At 40.4% G+C, this 17,602-nt stretch overlaps 1 protein-coding gene across 2 annotated transcripts in view; it reads right to left on the bottom strand.

The window, feature by feature from the left end:
• The window catches only part of kcnh2b (potassium voltage-gated channel, subfamily H (eag-related), member 2b), a 246,851-nt gene that overhangs the window by 205,110 nt on the left and 24,139 nt on the right, over window positions 1-17,602 (bottom strand). Inside the window, exon 2 of one of the 2 annotated variants that reach the window (XM_037079655.1) lies at window positions 6,656-6,886. The exons of the other annotated variant lie outside the window; for it this stretch is intronic. Coding sequence (XP_036935550.1) covers window positions 6,656-6,886 — 231 coding nt within the window. The remainder of the gene's footprint in view (window positions 1-6,655; window positions 6,887-17,602) is intronic. 2 annotated transcript variants of the gene reach the window in all.

The following is a 17,602-nucleotide window of genomic DNA, read 5'->3' as shown; positions in this document are numbered from 1 at the left end:
TCCTGCTCCAGCAGCTCAACAGTGACAACAGTGACATCCTTGAATTGATCTATCTCGTGATGGCTGCGTTCAGAGCTCCTTTATCAACATGTATTAGAACTCACTCCGTCACAAGATTACAGGCGGATGGCAAGCAAGGTTCTCTTTTCCCTGATAGATGGGAAGAGGGAGACAGAAAGACAAAGGTCGTGAGAAAGTTGAAGACACTGAGTGTCAATGAAACAGGAGAGGAAAAGCTGGAGATTGTGAGGCTTAACAACTGGAGCCCAGAGGGAAAAAGGGAGCGAGAGACAAACAGTGAGACAAGTTAGAGAGACTGAGAGGAGAAAGATAAGAAACAAGGAGGTGAGAGTTAGTTTGAGTGAGAAATACTGCGCTTCAGACACAGAAGGTCACGGTGTCCAAGTGTACAATTAGAGAAATATCTATCCAGATAAACATTTATTCATGTCCTTGCCTCATCTACTCTGTTTATCTCTCTCAAAAAGAACAGAAACACCTATGCTCTCATTTTCACTTTGAACCTCTCGCTAGTCACCAAAGCCATACAGGTAATACCCAACAGAGACAGTAGGCCATTGTGTACAAAATCCTATACAGTATATGTTCAGTGTATGTGTGCATGTTTCTTATCACATTTACCTGGAGAGCATGATTGATTAAGCTGGTGAGCAATCCGAGTCGGCCAATTGAGCCTAAGAGCGAGAAGGGAGATCCATCATCATGAAAGCTCATGCCCAAGCTTGGCACTAGATAAATGGGCTCAGATGAAGCCTGTGTGTGTGTGTGTGTGTGTGTGTGTTTGTGTGCAATGTGCTCTTGTGTGTGTAAAGTCTCTGTATGCATGTAGGTGTGGGTCATGGTTACGCAGTGTTACTAAGTTGAACACAAGCACAAAATCAGAGGCTATGCTTTCTTTTCCCCTTGAAAGAGGAGGGATGAGCGAGAGACTGGAGGAAGGAGGCAAAGGGGGCAAGAGGAGGTGGCATAGTGTTTCCTCCCCGTGTGCATTATGGATGAGGCGTGTTGACCGTGTTCGGTCAGTGGCTCTATGATGGCTTGAAGGTGGCCTGCTGGGGTTACTCTCTGTTTGTGTCTTTGTGGGCTTGAGTGCATGCGACCATGACAGAGAGAGAGGAGTCACCAGGGTCACACACGCAAATAGATATCAAACACCTCACCTGAGCAAAAGTTTGTAATCATTAACTATCTTTGAGCACAAATCAAAAAGGATTTTCACTTACAGAAGAAATCACTGGCTCAGCACAAAGGCGGACAATTGAGAACAGGCACCCGAGGGTTTCATCAGAAGACACGATCCTCAGCAACAGTTCAAAATAATTTACTCTTAGGTTACAATTTACCCCTATGACACGCACTAGGCTTTAACATGAACCTAGAAACAGTGTCCTCCACAAAAATAAGATCGGCCCTGTGGAAGAGTGCAACGGACATTTTTCCATCAGTCATAAGAGTGTCCCTTGGTTACTGTGACAACATGATGAGGGCCTCTCTACAAACTCCATGGCAACATGATAAACACAACTCCCCATTCATAGAGATACATATGCCGGTGTGTGGGTGCACTGCATGTGTGTGTGGGTGTACGTGTGTGTGTGCACAAGTGTGTGTGTTTTTGTATATAGCCTTGTGCACCATCAGCCGAGCTCAGTCATATTGCCACAGTAGATAACAGTTTTAAACACTCCTCGATCCTCTCAGCACTCATTACCTCCTTCCAGCGAGCAGGAAAAAAAATACTGTCAGGTTTACTGATGTCAATTAGTTTGGCTAAAAGACTGAGAATGCAAACCTCCACTAGTTATTCTCCCTCTTGCTGTAACACACACTAAACACTTTCCTTGTGTCTGTGCTGTACCACGATTTGGAATCAACCTTCTATCTCAGTTCCATAGTTATAGCTGTTAGAATTCAGCTCTGGAGCTGGTAGTGCTCCAGAATTTGTGGTAACAGTGAGTTTCCCCTATTATAGTTGCAAAGACAGTTTGTGAGAAGCAGAAGGCTGGGCAATTTTAACACAATAGCGTGACATGAGTCTGAGGTATCTCAAGATATGAATATTGTTGTCTGTTATTGGATTTAAAGGCTGCATTACAGTAAAGTCAGGTCATTTCCTGAACTTACCAGACTATTCGACTTGTCCTTATATTTGCCTGTACCCACTACACAAATCTCTTTGTATTGATGTTTTGCAAAAGTGCCAATAGTCATTCCTACATTACTATCACATGAATATTGAGGGATAAGGTCAAATATATTTGCTTCGTCCTAACATTTACAAAGGGGTTTCAGGATTTATCAAGATATATATTGTTTATCACCATACAGTCTTATTTTAAGGCCACAGCGGAACAAATCAAAAGATGCTGGTGGAGTGCTTGATGCCAATTTTCAAGCATGGTGAAGGAAATGTGGTGGTCTGGCATGCTTTGGGGCTGGTTAAGTGGCAGATTTGTACAGGTTTAAGGAAGGTTGTTGGGCAGATCTTAGGCATTAATTTAATTAATCCTGCACTATTCATTCCAAAACCACCTGAGAATGTGATGGATAGATGCATGATCCTTATTGGGGATTTTGTTTTTAATAGCCAAAAAGACAATGATCGCCTCCTGGCTGAAGCCAGAGGCACCAAGCGTAATACAGTGCAGAGACAGGGTAAAAAATGTCGACATCATGGAAAAAATCACAGCCAGTTTACAGCTGAAAACAAACTGGCTTGCTGAAAGATGGGCACCAGTGATACAGGCAATACCAGAAGTATCTCTTTTTTCTTTTCCTCTTTTTGGTTGTCTTATTTTAATGTTTCTATTTGGATTTGTGCTCTGGAGAAACGTATGTCCTTCTGTCTGAGTTCTGTAATTTGGGCCTAAAATGGGGCTGTCTAACTGCATTAACTGTATTATCAGTATAAGGGTGATGAGAAATGTACCGGCATACCAGTAACTGTTGGCACTAAAGAATTACCCTTAACAAAGGGAAAATGACTATTTTACATTAACAGTTATAAAAGACAGATAAAAGATACAAGATAAAGATAAAGGATGAAGATAAAAGAAGAGACTATTGATTGGACCAGAGGCATGTGTTTATACATCTTCACCTTGTTAAATGATATGTGTTGTATGTTTTGCTAACTGAACATGTGAAATAAAAAGTGAGTTAAAAAAAAAGTAAGGTTTTCGCTCCATTTTGCAACACCATGACATTCCTTGTAGACACTGACAGTGGTTGATTGGATCCAAGAGAGCTATGATGCCATTACAAAATGACTATTGATGCACATTGATACATCTTGACACATCCCAACTTTTTTATTTCTAAACATTTATTTATTTATCTATTTATTTAGAACTACTATTTTAGACAACATTCTACTTTTAGACATTAGCTTATTTTTAATGATCCATAGTTAAAATAAACAGAAAGATTTGGGCAGGTCTTAAAGGTCCCATGTTATGAAAAACACATTTTCTCTGGTCTCTACATATATAAGCTGGTCCTCCCTGAACCTGCCAACTCCCACAATGAGGAAAGCAAACAAGTCCTGAATGGTCTCTGCAGCCCACCCACTGGTAAAACAGCACTCCTACAGGCTGTTTAGATTAAGCTCCTGCCATAGCGATACATCCACCATAAACATTAGCGCATGCTACCGCTAGCATAAGAAGCATCCTCTCCCTGAGAGGGGCGTGTAGCAGGCAAAGCAAGCATCGACATATGGAGCTCATTAGCATTTAAAGGTGCAGGCACAGAAACAGCCTGCTCTCAATAAAGCTCACTTGAGCGACTTTTAGACAGCTGAAATTCAGGACCATGGATGGGTTTGGGCCCATACATTTCGAATACAGTGTTGGTGGACCTCTGACAGCTGTGAAATTGATGAAAAACAGTATAATATAGGACCTTTAATAAATTGTTACAGACTGTCAAGAATTACTTTTTAAAGCTCCAGTTATTGACTTTGTGCAACACAACATGATCGCTAAACAGAGAACTGTGATGCTTCTAGATGTTTCCCCACCCCTACAGGACACTTGTTTTGTGAATCCCTGCAGCACATTAATACAGTTTCAGTGGATTCACACATGGATGCTGCCAAGTATAATCACTGGAGCAACTGTGAATATAAATCCCACTCAAAATCCACTACACACATCCCTGGGCAAACAGAGCAGATGCTCAAAGCTGGCAACATGAATGATCCCATCAGCTTGTCTGCATTACAAGCAAGCTAATAACTTTGTCATGGGAAGATGCAAAGAAAATGTGATGGCAGAAAGCTGGTAGGTGTTGTTGTTTACCACTGCTAAGCTCTCTTGCAAAGTTTGACATGTGAATTGATGGAAACCTCAGGCATGCTCAGTTGACTCTTGATGGCTTTGGGCAGAGTTAAGCTGCTATATTAAGTACAGTCTGACTAATACCTGTTGGCGGATATAATCAGCTGACAGTGGCCTAATGCAGATATATCGGTATTGGTATAGTGTTTGTTGTTGAGAAGAAAATAATCCTGCATCCATTATGTAAATAATCTATTCACACTTGCTTGAAAACCATATTTGAGGGATCTTGTGTGAAAATGTGTGTTTCTGTATATAATCTGTGTAAATAATAATTCCGTCTGATATACAGTACCAATACAAGACTGTTTTTTTACTTCCCTAGAATACGAGTATTGGTATCTGCAGCAGCCCATTGGGTTTAGTACTGGTTGGAAGCTAACATTAAGTGTGCTGGGTGCACTTTGTATCACACAAACAAAGGGCTGACGATACTTTTACATACATATTTATTGGATAAATAGAATATTGGTTGGGTATTAGGATTGCTTTGCCCTGTCGGGCTCATCGACCCCTCATTGACCCCTTGTTATAGTTCTATTTTATGAATATTTAATCACATTTGTCTGTGATTTCAGTATGCTCATACACGAATAACTTCCTTTCTCAAACTACAAACTAGTAAGCCATTTTTGTTAAGATGCTAATTTCTCATTTTTCTAGAAAGGGGCGGCATTTTCAAGCAACTGCACTGTGTTTGCCAACAGCAGCTTTACAGCTGACAGCCCACACTATTTCAAGACACTTGCACGCATTAGATGTTGCCTCCAAATCCTTTAACAATGTGTTGTTAGCATGGTGGACTCTTGTTAACATAGCTAGTTGGACAGAAATGACAACACCTCTGTAATTCTATATACAGGGTTGTAGCTGTTTAAGAGGTACTTTGTGTAGCAGACTGTTGGTGTGTGTGTGTCCACGTCTCCAGTATAAACTGTGGAAAGTAAAATGTGCAGAGGGGAGGGTTTGAGTTGGCAAGGCACTCCTCAGAAGATTCATGAGACAGCTGGCGTCATCTCTCTGTTTCTCACTCTCTCTTTTACTTGCTTTCTCTCACCACCAACAATGCTTTCAGATTACGTGAAAAACATGCTTTCTGGCAGTCACTGTTTCTCTCTCTCTCTCTCTCTCTCTCTCTCTCTCTCTCTCTCTCTCTCTCTCTCTCACTGTTTCTCCCACCTCGCACCCACTGTTTTTTCCTCATTTTTTTTTTTTCAGAGCTGTGCTGTTTTCCTGCCTCTTAGTCATCTTGCCTCCTCTTCCCCCCCTTTCTCTCTGTCCCTCTCCTTCTCTCTCTCATGTCAGTCCACAGGTGGAACATGTTGAGCTGATGCTTTAGCCCCAGCCGAGGAAGTTGATGACTTTATTACCATGGCAGCTCTTTATCACCATAGAGGCCATCTATTGTTGCTCTGACCAGTGCCCTGTTACCTGGTCCTGCTCCAGTTGGCATGTGTAAAGACATAAATAAAAAGAAAATCTCCATGGGCTTCCCCCATTTAATTTCTGCTGAAGAAGAAATGCCATTTCATTAGTATGTTACAAAATGCTTTTTAACTTTGACTTGGCCTTTAAACAAAAGTCAACGTATGTTTACATGTGCAGACACTGATTTAAATACTTATAATAATAAGGTCCTCAGCTGTAATCTAAGCACAGTCATACTTTAGTCTTCTGTTAATACAATCTGGAAACAGACCTAGCGCACCATACTGCATTCTCTGCACTTCCATGCTCATCACAACAAGAAATCTTGGCACTTAAAGGTTGCAAGAGACAAAATACAACATGGACTTATCAGTAAACAGTAGTCAGGTCACTCACACATAACAGCTCACACATAAACAAGAGCTGCTGGGTGCCAAATGGTGTGTACACACTACACAAACGGATACTGAGGCTAGCTGAGAAACACTTTATAATGACAGCACCATTTTAACACCTGCAAATTTCACATTTAAGCGTACTCAAATACCTACTCACCTGTCAAAGGACTCTTCCCATCACAATACATGTGCTCTCCCAAAAACACAGCAACTAACATGTCAAACACACTCCTAACTTCTTGAGCAACCACTTCCTTCTCCAAACACGAAGTAAAACCTCACTGGCCACCTTTTTATCATAGTCCATCAATACATTCCTATGACTACATTCACTGTCAGCCCTCACTTCTGTGTAAAACAGCACACTTTCTTGTACAATTCAACAGGTCAATAACAGGTGCACATACACTCTCTTGCATCCAATCAAACACACCCCAAATCATTCTATCAAACAGGTTCTTTTCCTACCATCTTTGTGGTAAAGGTTGATCTCCACTTTCCTCTCCTCCGACCCAAGCAGGGCCTGCGCCATCTGGGCAATGGCCAGCCGCTTGGTGTCGGGTCCATACAGGAAGTTACACGTGCACGGCTTCTGCATGATCTCAGCACGCGAGTAACCACACATGTGGCAGAAGCCATCGTTGCAGAAGATGATGGCGCAGTTCTCCACTCTCGCATTGGCTATGACGAATTTACGACCTGTGGATGGAACGAGACAAGGTTAGTTCGCTTTTCACCATGACGACACCAATGTCCATGTCATGATACTGGAGTGGGAGAGGGACATATGAGCAAATAAATGCATGGAAACAAGCCTTGTTAGTTTCAGGGTCAGCTAACTGTATGCATTTTGGGATGCAGAAGTGGAGCAGGGCTACTATTTATTAAAGTTAATACTAACACGTGTGATTTTCCCAGCAAGAGCATTCCAGAGTTACAGCAGGTTCATGGGCACTTCCACAGAGCAATTAGCAGGGAATGTTAATCAAAGACAACAAGAATCATCTTACAGAAGCCGAGAGTGGCCATGGACTTTTCTGTTTTTTTTATACACTGTTATCTCGTGATAGCGACTTATTATCTTGTTATCTCGATATAACGAAGGTTGTTTTCTCGTGATAACAATTGAATTTATTTCGTTATCTCCATATAACAAAGACTGTTTTCTCGTGATAATCAATAATGTGTTTGTCTTGATTTCAGCCTACAAGAGCTGCCAAGAACGGCTTCCGTAGCCGGCTGTAGCTGTAGCCTACTGGTAAGTTACACTTCACGTTAGTTTTTTACTTAACTGTGTTTGTTTAGGGGCTACCGGTTAGCAGATGAGAGGCTGACTTACTTACCAGCCCATAAATGTAGGCTAACCTTAACTTAACAACGTAATGTGAAATTTAGTTAAACGTTTACTAATTAATTTAATATTACGGAACACATTAATGATTAATTCGTTATCACGAGAAAACAATCTTTATTATATGGAGATATCAAAATAAATCAATTTGTTATCACGAGTAAACAACGTTTGTTATATTGAGATAACCATATATATATATATATATATATATATATATATATATATATATATATATATATATATATATATATATATATGTATATATATATATATATATATACACACACACACACACACACACACACACACACACACACACACACACACACAGCGCTTCTCAACACACAGATTCAAAATGCTGCACAATTTGGCCCCACGGCAAAAAGTGACAAATTATAGTCCTAATAATTGCTTGAATGCTTGACGTACAGACATATGGCATTGCAAATAGCAGACGCACGGATTAAAGCAAAAAAAAAATCTTTTGACTGGAATGTTTTTTTGAGCTGTAGCCAAGTCATATTCCCAATTTGTAATTTGTGAAACATGTTTCAGGGCACATTACTTGAAACGTGCTAAAAGATCAAATTTACAGCTTCACCCCACACCATGTTCTGTAATGCAGACATCAAGTTTGAATATTGGACCAACAGTGTTTTACAGGATGATCTGAACAGCTGTTCTATTCACACTTCAAATGTTTTTTTTGTCTTGTCATGTCATTATCCGTAACTGCTTATCCCTTTCCATGGGGTCTCGGGGTGTTACTGCTGGAGCCAATCCCATCCATGTCTCAGGGCGAGGGCAGGGTACTCCCTGGACAAGTCGCCAGTTCATCGCAGGGCCCTCACTGATGAGCAATGTGGGGTTCAGTATCTCGCTCAAGGACACCTCAACATGCAGGTCAAAGTAATTTTCAATCTATGAAATCAAACTGTACTTTTTTTTGCCAAGCTTCTCTCAAGTGTTACTTTTTCAAATAATCAACCATCTACAGAACTTTTCAGTATGCTATTTTTCTACTTCTTCTTCTCATCATCATCATCATCATCATCATCATCATCATTAATTATTACTATTATTAATAATACTATTGTTTAAAGTGAGCCTCTTATCGTTTAAGAGAAAAATACATCATACAAACAGCAACTTTTGCAGCCATGTCAGTCTGATGGCGAGTTATCACCTTTCTGTCATCAGTCAGTGCGTTTACATGCACAGTTTAGTCAGATTACAGCCATAGTTCGACTATGCCACTCAATCAGACAACTGCAATTATCCGAGAATACATGCCGGTGAGAAAGTCGGATTATTGGGCCGGAGCATGTCATACCCCGGTACTCTAGGTGGCGCTGTACCCATTTCAACTAGTGGTAACAGAAACACCTCCGACTGACCTCTTACGTCACCAGCTGCCTCGGCATTCAGGAAAGATGGCGTGCGAAGAGCGAGGAGATGATAATTACACAAACTAGGTGCATAATGGCGCTCTTTCTTACGGTGATTTCGGAGGAAAGACGCCGCCGCCGCCGGCATTGGTCAGGCGCGCACACGCTGTTACGAGACCATTGGCTGTAGAGTGAGACAATCTGTCATTAAAATCAGCCAACACTTGTTCTCCTCCGAACTACATTGATCTCACCATAGACATAATATACGTATATTATGTCTATGGATCTCATAAGTCGCCTCTGTGAAGTTTGAATAACGGAAATCCGACGTAGCGACGGAGAACATTAATCCATGCAGACGGCGTTGCTTGCCTGACCCACCCACACACAGACACACACAATTAGCAGACGGCGCTGCTTCTCTCCTCTCTCATATAGGCACTGCCCCTCACAAAAAACAACAACAACAACAACAACAACTGTTACTCACCATAGAAAACGCCACATTTCTTAACGCTAATTGCTATCGGCGCGCCCGCGCACTGACGCGACCGCGGCCGCCATGACTGCGCCCCCCATGACACAATAAGAATTGTATTAATGATATTTGTGAATTGCAGTATTTATTATTACTTTATTATAAGCTATACAATGGCGAAATAATAACAGAGGCGATGTTTTTTTAAAGAATGAATATATATATATATATATATATATATATATATATATATATATATATATATATATATATATATATATATATATAAGGCATGCAGCCTTTTCCAGCTTAGCACAGAGCCACGGAACACTTTTCGATCTGCCCCGGCTAAGAACAGAACTGACTGTAATGTATGCCATGGATGATTTTGCAGGAAAATCTCCCACTGATCTCCTTGACTTCCTTCAGCAGAAAAATCTGAATGAGAGCATGAGGCAGCTATACACATTTGTGTGTTTGGCGGTGACCATCCCCGTGTCTACTGCTTCTGTTGAATGGACATTTTCAGCCCTAAAGCGAATTAAAACTTATGCCAGAAATACGACAGGGCAGGCTCGACTTTCAGCATTAGCTTCGATGGCGATAGAAAAGGACTTCTTGATGGAACTGAAACGCATGGATAATCTGCACAACAGAGTAATTGAAATCTTCTTGAGGAAAGAAAGGAGGATGAATACAAAAAACTGGCCAAAAAATCAATCAATCAATCAATCAATCAATCTCGCCAAATAGACTGGGGGAGCTGTTCCCCGACCACTGCACCCCTGTTTATACATGAATCTTTCACAAACCTTGTCCCTTTTCCACCAACGAAACAATATCACATTCTGTATTCCTTCCATGGCCACATTTTCAATAGTTTGTCACGGTTACCCGTTTTGAGTGTATGCGCGCCTGTTGGCCCGTTGACTTGTACATTTTGGAAGGAAAGTGTGCTGTTTTACCTAAAAATTAGGGCTGATAGTGGTGAAGTCAAGTCAAGTTATAAAATCTATGTGATTCAGTATTATGAACCAAAATTATTGGTCATTCACACTTTTTTTTTTTTTTTTACTGATATGAGTTGATATGGCAATTGATCTACTTCCACACTCAAGGCCAGGATTATGAAAATAATCTGGTGTGTGTATGTGTGTGTATATATATATATATATATATATATATATATATATATATATATATATATATATATATATATATATATATATATATATATGTATTTAAAAGTGTAAACCATAGCAACAATCTTCGTAGCCTCTCTCTCTCTCTCTCGAGTTTCTTGTGGGAACGCATACAAACAATAGAAATCTGTGCAAGCACCTAAGTCCTCTGTGGACGTGTGATTGTGTTTGTGGTGCATCAGAGTGCTCGTCTGACAGGCTGATAGATGGCCTCCACTGAAGAGCTTTAAGCTTCTGAAGAGCCCCAATGTTCCCTGTTACTTTCACTTATTACCAGGTCCCACTATGAGGAATACTGCACTCATAAATAGCCACATAGATGGAATGGCCGGTGACAGACGAGGGTGGGTGAAGCCAGAGAACAGCAGGAGCAGGGCTGATTGAAGATGAATACATGGATGGATAAATGCAATCGTTTGATTTGGACTTTGTAAAGGAAGAAGGAATGAGAAAGATTTAGGAAAGGGTGGATGATGCATGGCAGGGAAGTGAAACAGAAGCAAGATAATGAATAGTGGGAGACTTGGCAAAAAATAATGATAAAAATCATTTAAAAACAACCTGACCAAATGTAATGAGACTTTACAGAGACATAGATAATAAGCTATCAAGAATTAGAAGATGGATAGCAGAGGGGATAAATACACTTACAAGCAGCAAGTGAAGCATGAATACCAAGCATGATTTGCCACTGTTTAATAAGGGAACAATTATTTTCTTGCAACAGATGCTGAACGCTATAAAGTTCAGACCACCCGTCGATCAAACATTTGGACTGCTCTGCCCATGTGCTATTACAGCTTGTTTTTTTACTTTGGTGCATCTATTCAAAAATACCTTGTCACACTAGGAAGGAACTGACCCATGGGTCAAATTTAGACCAGGGTTTAGCTCTTTGGTCCAGACCGTGGTCTGCAATTTTTGTTTGGATTAAACTGAAAAGTCTGAAAGTCTGTTCTAGACAAGAACATAAAGACACAACACTGCATTTGAACAACAGTGCAACATACATATAAAAATGAAAAGTTCAAGCTGAATGCAAGCTTTGAAGATGGCTACAGCACTGATACAATCATGGTTTGTCTTTCTACTGTTCCACCAATAACCCACTGTGGCTGTTTCTGGTTAAATAAATAGGATCTTATTCTTAAACCAAAAGGCCTGTCTCTGCAGGAATACTTTTTGTTGTTGTACACTAAGAATATCAAACTGAGTCGCTCAGTGGCAAACACTTTAAGAGGACTACTGCCCACTGAAATTACACTACAGCCCGTTTTGCAGTTGCCTGTATAATCCTGGACAGATTTCAAAAATTGTACACACATGAAAAAATAGGGTCATGATGGAAAAAAGATTTCTCCTTTAATTGCCGGCCAGCTCCATCCACCATGTAATCTCACCTCATCCTCCTGCTGGAATATAAGAGTCCTCACATAAGTTCAAAATGCAACTTAAAAAAGCTGAGCTCCCTGAAATGGCAACACCACTCAATCAATATTTCATTTTGAGAAAGATGAATCATAAAGGTGATAGATTGGCCATTTAGGTAGACTGAGGATATCTGCACAAAGCTGAATTCTGTCTGGTTCTGTCTGCTGAAGTTTACAGCAAAGATAATGGTCACTCAGATGGTGGGGAAACACATCTGAAAGCCACTAATAAGGCTTCATTTTAAGCAGGACATGTCCATTATAATGAGAACAGACGCTGTAAGACACAGAACACTGTTTTTCAGTAGAAGATCGCCGGAGTCGTTCATCAGACACATTTTTTGTGAGACCCTTTGGTAAAGGAAAAAGTCATGACCATTAAGCTTTCTAGGTGACATAAATAACTTTGCTTCAGCCACAGGATTATTGTTGCAGTGAACAAGCCATGCAGGTCCTCGCTTCACCCTGGGCCTCAAAAAAAAAAACTGCCTGACTTTTTCAGTAATTTCCATTCCATGTTGGGAGATCCTCACAAGGGCTGCCAGCGATAAATCTTCCTCAAGGACTTCAGGCTGTGAAAAGGGAAGTGCACCTCATTGCTGCTGTAAACTCTGAGAGATTTCTTTCCTGTAATTGCTTCTTGCTCAGTATGTCAAACTTCAGACCTTGATCTCAGTGTACCTAAAACACAGTGCCAGCTCCTGGGAACTAGGTTTACAATGCTGGTGAAAGGTAGGATAATCACTGCATTTATTAAAGTATTTGCATGTCTGCATGTGCCATTAAAATAAGTAACACACCAGGGGCCACAGGGATAACCAAAGTGATCACTGAAAATGACACAATCAAGCATAATTTGATGATCAAATATTTGTAATTTATCTTAATTGCTACTTTAACAGATGTTACGAATTGTTCCATAGCAATAATCACATTCGTTGTATAAATCTAGATAGGTGCTGCATGGAGTCGCAAAAAACAGCATGATAAGTAAAAAAAAAAAAAAAAAGAAAAATCAATACGCTTGCAATAACTCAGGGTGACATCTCTTACAGAGGCCATCTATTGATGCCAGTGTACCAGTTAGTATTATTAGTATATATGCAGTTCATCAGTCTGTGTCATCAAGGGCTGTAGTGCTATTTGTAGAAGTACCAGAGCACACCTATGATGCAGGCATGTGCATTCATGTGACGAACACACAGTTATAGTTGAAAATGTTATTTGAAAATTTGAAGCTGATTTAAGGCTGTAAACAGACATCACGGTCACATGATTTAAGTGTCACCACGACTAAGACTTTTACTACACAGTTACCATACAGGTTTTCTATAAACTGATCAAGGCTCAAGTTGTAAAGTTAGAGTTAGAATAGACTGTAACTAAAGTCAGCCTGTAAAGACACACTAGTGAGTAACTGAGTCTCCGTGTTCGCTGATCTCCTCGACAACCTCTGTAGTCTCATGTCAGGCACATGTCATGTCAGAGACTGCCGTTTTTAACACACGTAAGGGCCTCGTGATTAAATCATAGGACATTTACTGATGTATTTTACGTCCTAAGTGTAGGAAATCTTTAGATTTTGGACCTTGGGAATCCTCATTATTATTATTATTATTATTATTATTATTATTATTATTATTATTATTATTATTATTATTATTATTATATATTATTAGTGTTGGAGCGCTCTCTGAGAGTGTGCTGGTGGTGGAGGCTGACCTCCAGTTACTAGCGAGTTTGCAAAAATGTACTCAAAACAAAAGTGATCTGACATTTTTATTTACAGTACAAATTTATGTTCTAGCTCTTACTGTTCGGTGCACAACCGGCAGCTGAGTCTTATCAATATGAGTACCTTTCTTCACATGATGGTGTAACACCCCCACCAACAGTGAAATGAAATATCTGCCAGTGCTTGTACCTACAACAACTGTTTATTTGGCCACTAGGAGTCAGCAGAAATAATTATTGTAATTATGAACACAAGGCAGAAAGAGCCGAAGCTACCATTCCTGCTGTATATTACAAGTCCATATGATGGACTTGTAAGCAAACAGGTATTAACATATCTAGTAGGTACAGAGGGGCATTAGCTTCATTTGGAGTTGTGTTTGTATACATCTGGCAAATGTAAGTCCAAATTTCACTATTTTCACTTTGAGCTCTGATTTCATCTCTACCATCTGCTGAGGGAAATATCTGACTTTGGCTAATGATGCTTCTCGATTTTAGGGACTAAACTTAGCTGCCTGAAGGCAATGAGAGTGAGCTAAAATGTCTTGAGCTGGACAGCACCAACAAAGCTGAATAAAGGATAGCTGCAGATTCAGTTCATTCATACAAGGAGCACCTTTGCTCATTGTTTTCACATTGTTATTTGAAAAATATTGACTAAACTGCAGCTACTTTAAGCTGTGTCCATTGAACTGAACTTTGTAGATATATCCATCACTATCTCCCAAGAGAAATCTTCTGACCGCACTTTCCACCCTTTTCCAATCTCTCGAACCTCCAACCTTGCTTCTGTCAATTCAGCAGACCTGGTTATTGCCTTCATGAGAAATGTCTTCTCTTGAATTACACGCTATCTTATTAAGTGGCGGCGAGACCAAAATGTGCTCCTGAAGAAGGACGAAAGACCTATTTATGCTTCCGGTACTGATCGTACCTGGTTCACCTTACGCAGAGTTCAAAGTGACTGAACTTCAAATCACAACTTGTGAAATATTCCTACCTGTTTAGTATCATATACAGCTCCAAAGGACCTTAATTAATGTATCTCCTTAAGTCAAGCTTCTTTTGCAATGCCACTACAGTACTGTGTGTCTGAATATATCAACAGCCTGGATCTTCCTCTACCCATTAGCAAGATTTTGTCAGAGAGGGTAACACATCATTTATTGCCCTTATGATGAATGAATTAATGAACACTAAAACAAACTCCACACACTGAGGCAATCTTTCTCACTTAGTGTTCTTCGTTAGACTTGATTATGAAATGGCCCTTTAACGGGAATTATTCTTTACCAAGGAGGAGGGTAGGCAGTGATTATGCCCTGTAAATGATGTCTCAGGAGCAGTTCACAGAGGTGATGCATAACAATTCCCCCTCTGAACCAGTAAGTCATTTCATAAGCACTGAGAGACTCATGTGCCACGCTTAGACATTTCGGCACACTTCATTTCTTTTCAGAATCACCTATTGACCAAAGACTCAAGCGGCGCGGTGCACAAAGAGAGCCACAGTGATTTGGAGTAATTGTTCAGCCACTGCAGTTATCGTTATGTCTGAATGAGTTTTGAGGCTGCAGTTAAATGTTTTGTGGGTGTTGGAAAGATTTGTTTCCGTATCAGTTGTTGAGCCACAACATGGAAATGTGGGTTGTGACTGTATTGATTGTGCACTCTGTGTGTGTGTGTGTGTGTGTGTGTGTGTGTGTGTGTGTGTGTGTGTGTGTGTGTGTGTGTGTGAGTGTTTATGGCAGAGGGTGTTTTCTGAAAGAACCAATGATGATGCATGAAGCACAGAATTTGAGTGGAATGGAATAAGAGAGGACTCAGCAAGACACAACACAGTGTGACCCTGTGTTAGAAAATACAGAGACACAGCAAGCAACACACTGGCTTTATAAATAAAAGGCTTCTAATCAAGACAGAAGTCAAGCAGAGCAGACAAAACACACTCACACAGCATGCTTGTGAGGATCAGTACGTACAGACTGGCCTACATTCAAATACAAGTATGTATACATCAGTCAGATTATTAACAGACAGGCATAAAAGGCTGAATACAAAACAACAACATGTAAAAGTGACTTTTCTAAAATTTTAGTTAAAAACATATTCACCAGAGACATTTATTGATCAACAGTACTGTGGTTAAAGTTCCATTATGTCTAGGCACATAAACCACTTGGTAAGGGTTATGGAAATATCATAGTTTATCTGAGGTGGTTTGAAATGGGATTCAAATCAGATTTACACACAAGTGTCTCAGTCCTGCCGCTCCGGCTACTCGTATCAGATTTCAAATGGTCTTTTGTGTCACTGGCAGTGCGATACACAACAACGACGTCAAATCCAGATTCACAAAAGTGCATCAGCGCAGCTCAGCAGAATGCATGCTGTAACTAGCAGAGCAGCAAAATGATGATGACAAAGAGAACAACAGTCCGTGGACAGTCGTGCTGAAATATTTTGACAGCATGATTGTCTGGAAAGCAAGACAACGGATTTCCTTCCCCATGCTTCCTTGTTGGAAAGTCACACAGACACACAGCTTACAGAGTGAGCGACCCCTTCATTGTTTATTGCAAGAGGTTGCCGATGTCTGGACTCATAAATCTGATATAATCACTTATAAATAACAGTTCCAACAGTCCATCTTTCAGATCGGATTTGAGAAACAAATCTGATTCGCCTGCAGTCTGACTGATACTGTGGATTTTCTGGACAGTTTGATTTTTCTCAAAGATTTCCATGTTGTCCAAGAAGAGCTCAGTATATTCATATTTGTTCATGGAAGCTATAGTATATTACAATGTGAGTTTTGTTTTTGCAGCTCTGGCCTTTGGTTGTGTCTACTCACCAGTGCTTGCTTTGACAGGTTGCAATCAACAGTTAATGGTGACAATACTACCCATGTGGCCTTAACTTAAATCTATCATCAGCTTCACTGCTGGACTGAAATTTCAGGCAAAATATGCCATTAAAGGAGGGTTGCAACTTCCAATGTAGTCTTAGCAAGCTACCTAGCTAGCTAGAGACATCAGCAAGCTAGCAGTCATTGTTTTTGGTCTCTAATAAGGATGAGGACCACAGTACAGTGTACCTCTGAAATACTACCGTTTGGTATTCTTCAGTTTCTTCTCTCTCCCTTTAAAGGTCTGTTATTCAAAGTCATGCAACAAGAATCAAGAGTGACTTTGCCCATTTTCACAACATAAAGTGAACATCCATCAAATCGGCGCTCCACAATGAAAACGCCTCTGCCCATCTCTCTCAGCATTAAGCACACGATTATCACGTTCTCTCCCTCCTTCCTTCGGGGAACAGACATATCAATCTATCAAGGCTGCACGTCCTGGATTCAACAGGCTGTTCGCATGGGAGACATAAACCAGTGGAAGGGCCTGTTCAGATATTCATGGGAACAGTGGAGATTGGCTGTGTGGATGCGTTTGATAGCCTGCCGTCATGAATTAGCAGCAGCAGCAGCAGCCCTTAGAGGCTCATAAAGCTTGATGGGTTTGTCTGGCTGCAATGAGCACTAGGCAATACAAAGGCTTAGATGTGTGTGTGTGTGTGTGTGTGTGTGTGTGTGCGCGTGTGGGATTGTGTGTTTGTCATTTTCCAGCTCTTAAGTACGTGTTTTTTAGTCATTGTTAATGTCAAAAGGTACTAGTAGTAAGTGATTTTTTTTCTAAGCTGTTTTATGTGTTAGAGCCTGAGCCCTTCAGAGTGAATGGCAGCTTTAGAGATGAGATGTATAAATAATGTAGTCATTCTTCAGACATACACAAGCATAAAGATGATATATAACACCATCGTCATATGG

The sequence above is a fragment of the Acanthopagrus latus genome, chromosome 19, assembly GCF_904848185.1.
Source record: "Acanthopagrus latus isolate v.2019 chromosome 19, fAcaLat1.1, whole genome shotgun sequence".
In the NCBI taxonomy this organism is placed as follows: domain Eukaryota; kingdom Metazoa; phylum Chordata; class Actinopteri; order Spariformes; family Sparidae; genus Acanthopagrus; species Acanthopagrus latus.
Note: the sequence above shows the minus strand (reverse complement) of the source record. Positions and strands in the feature narration are given on the sequence as shown.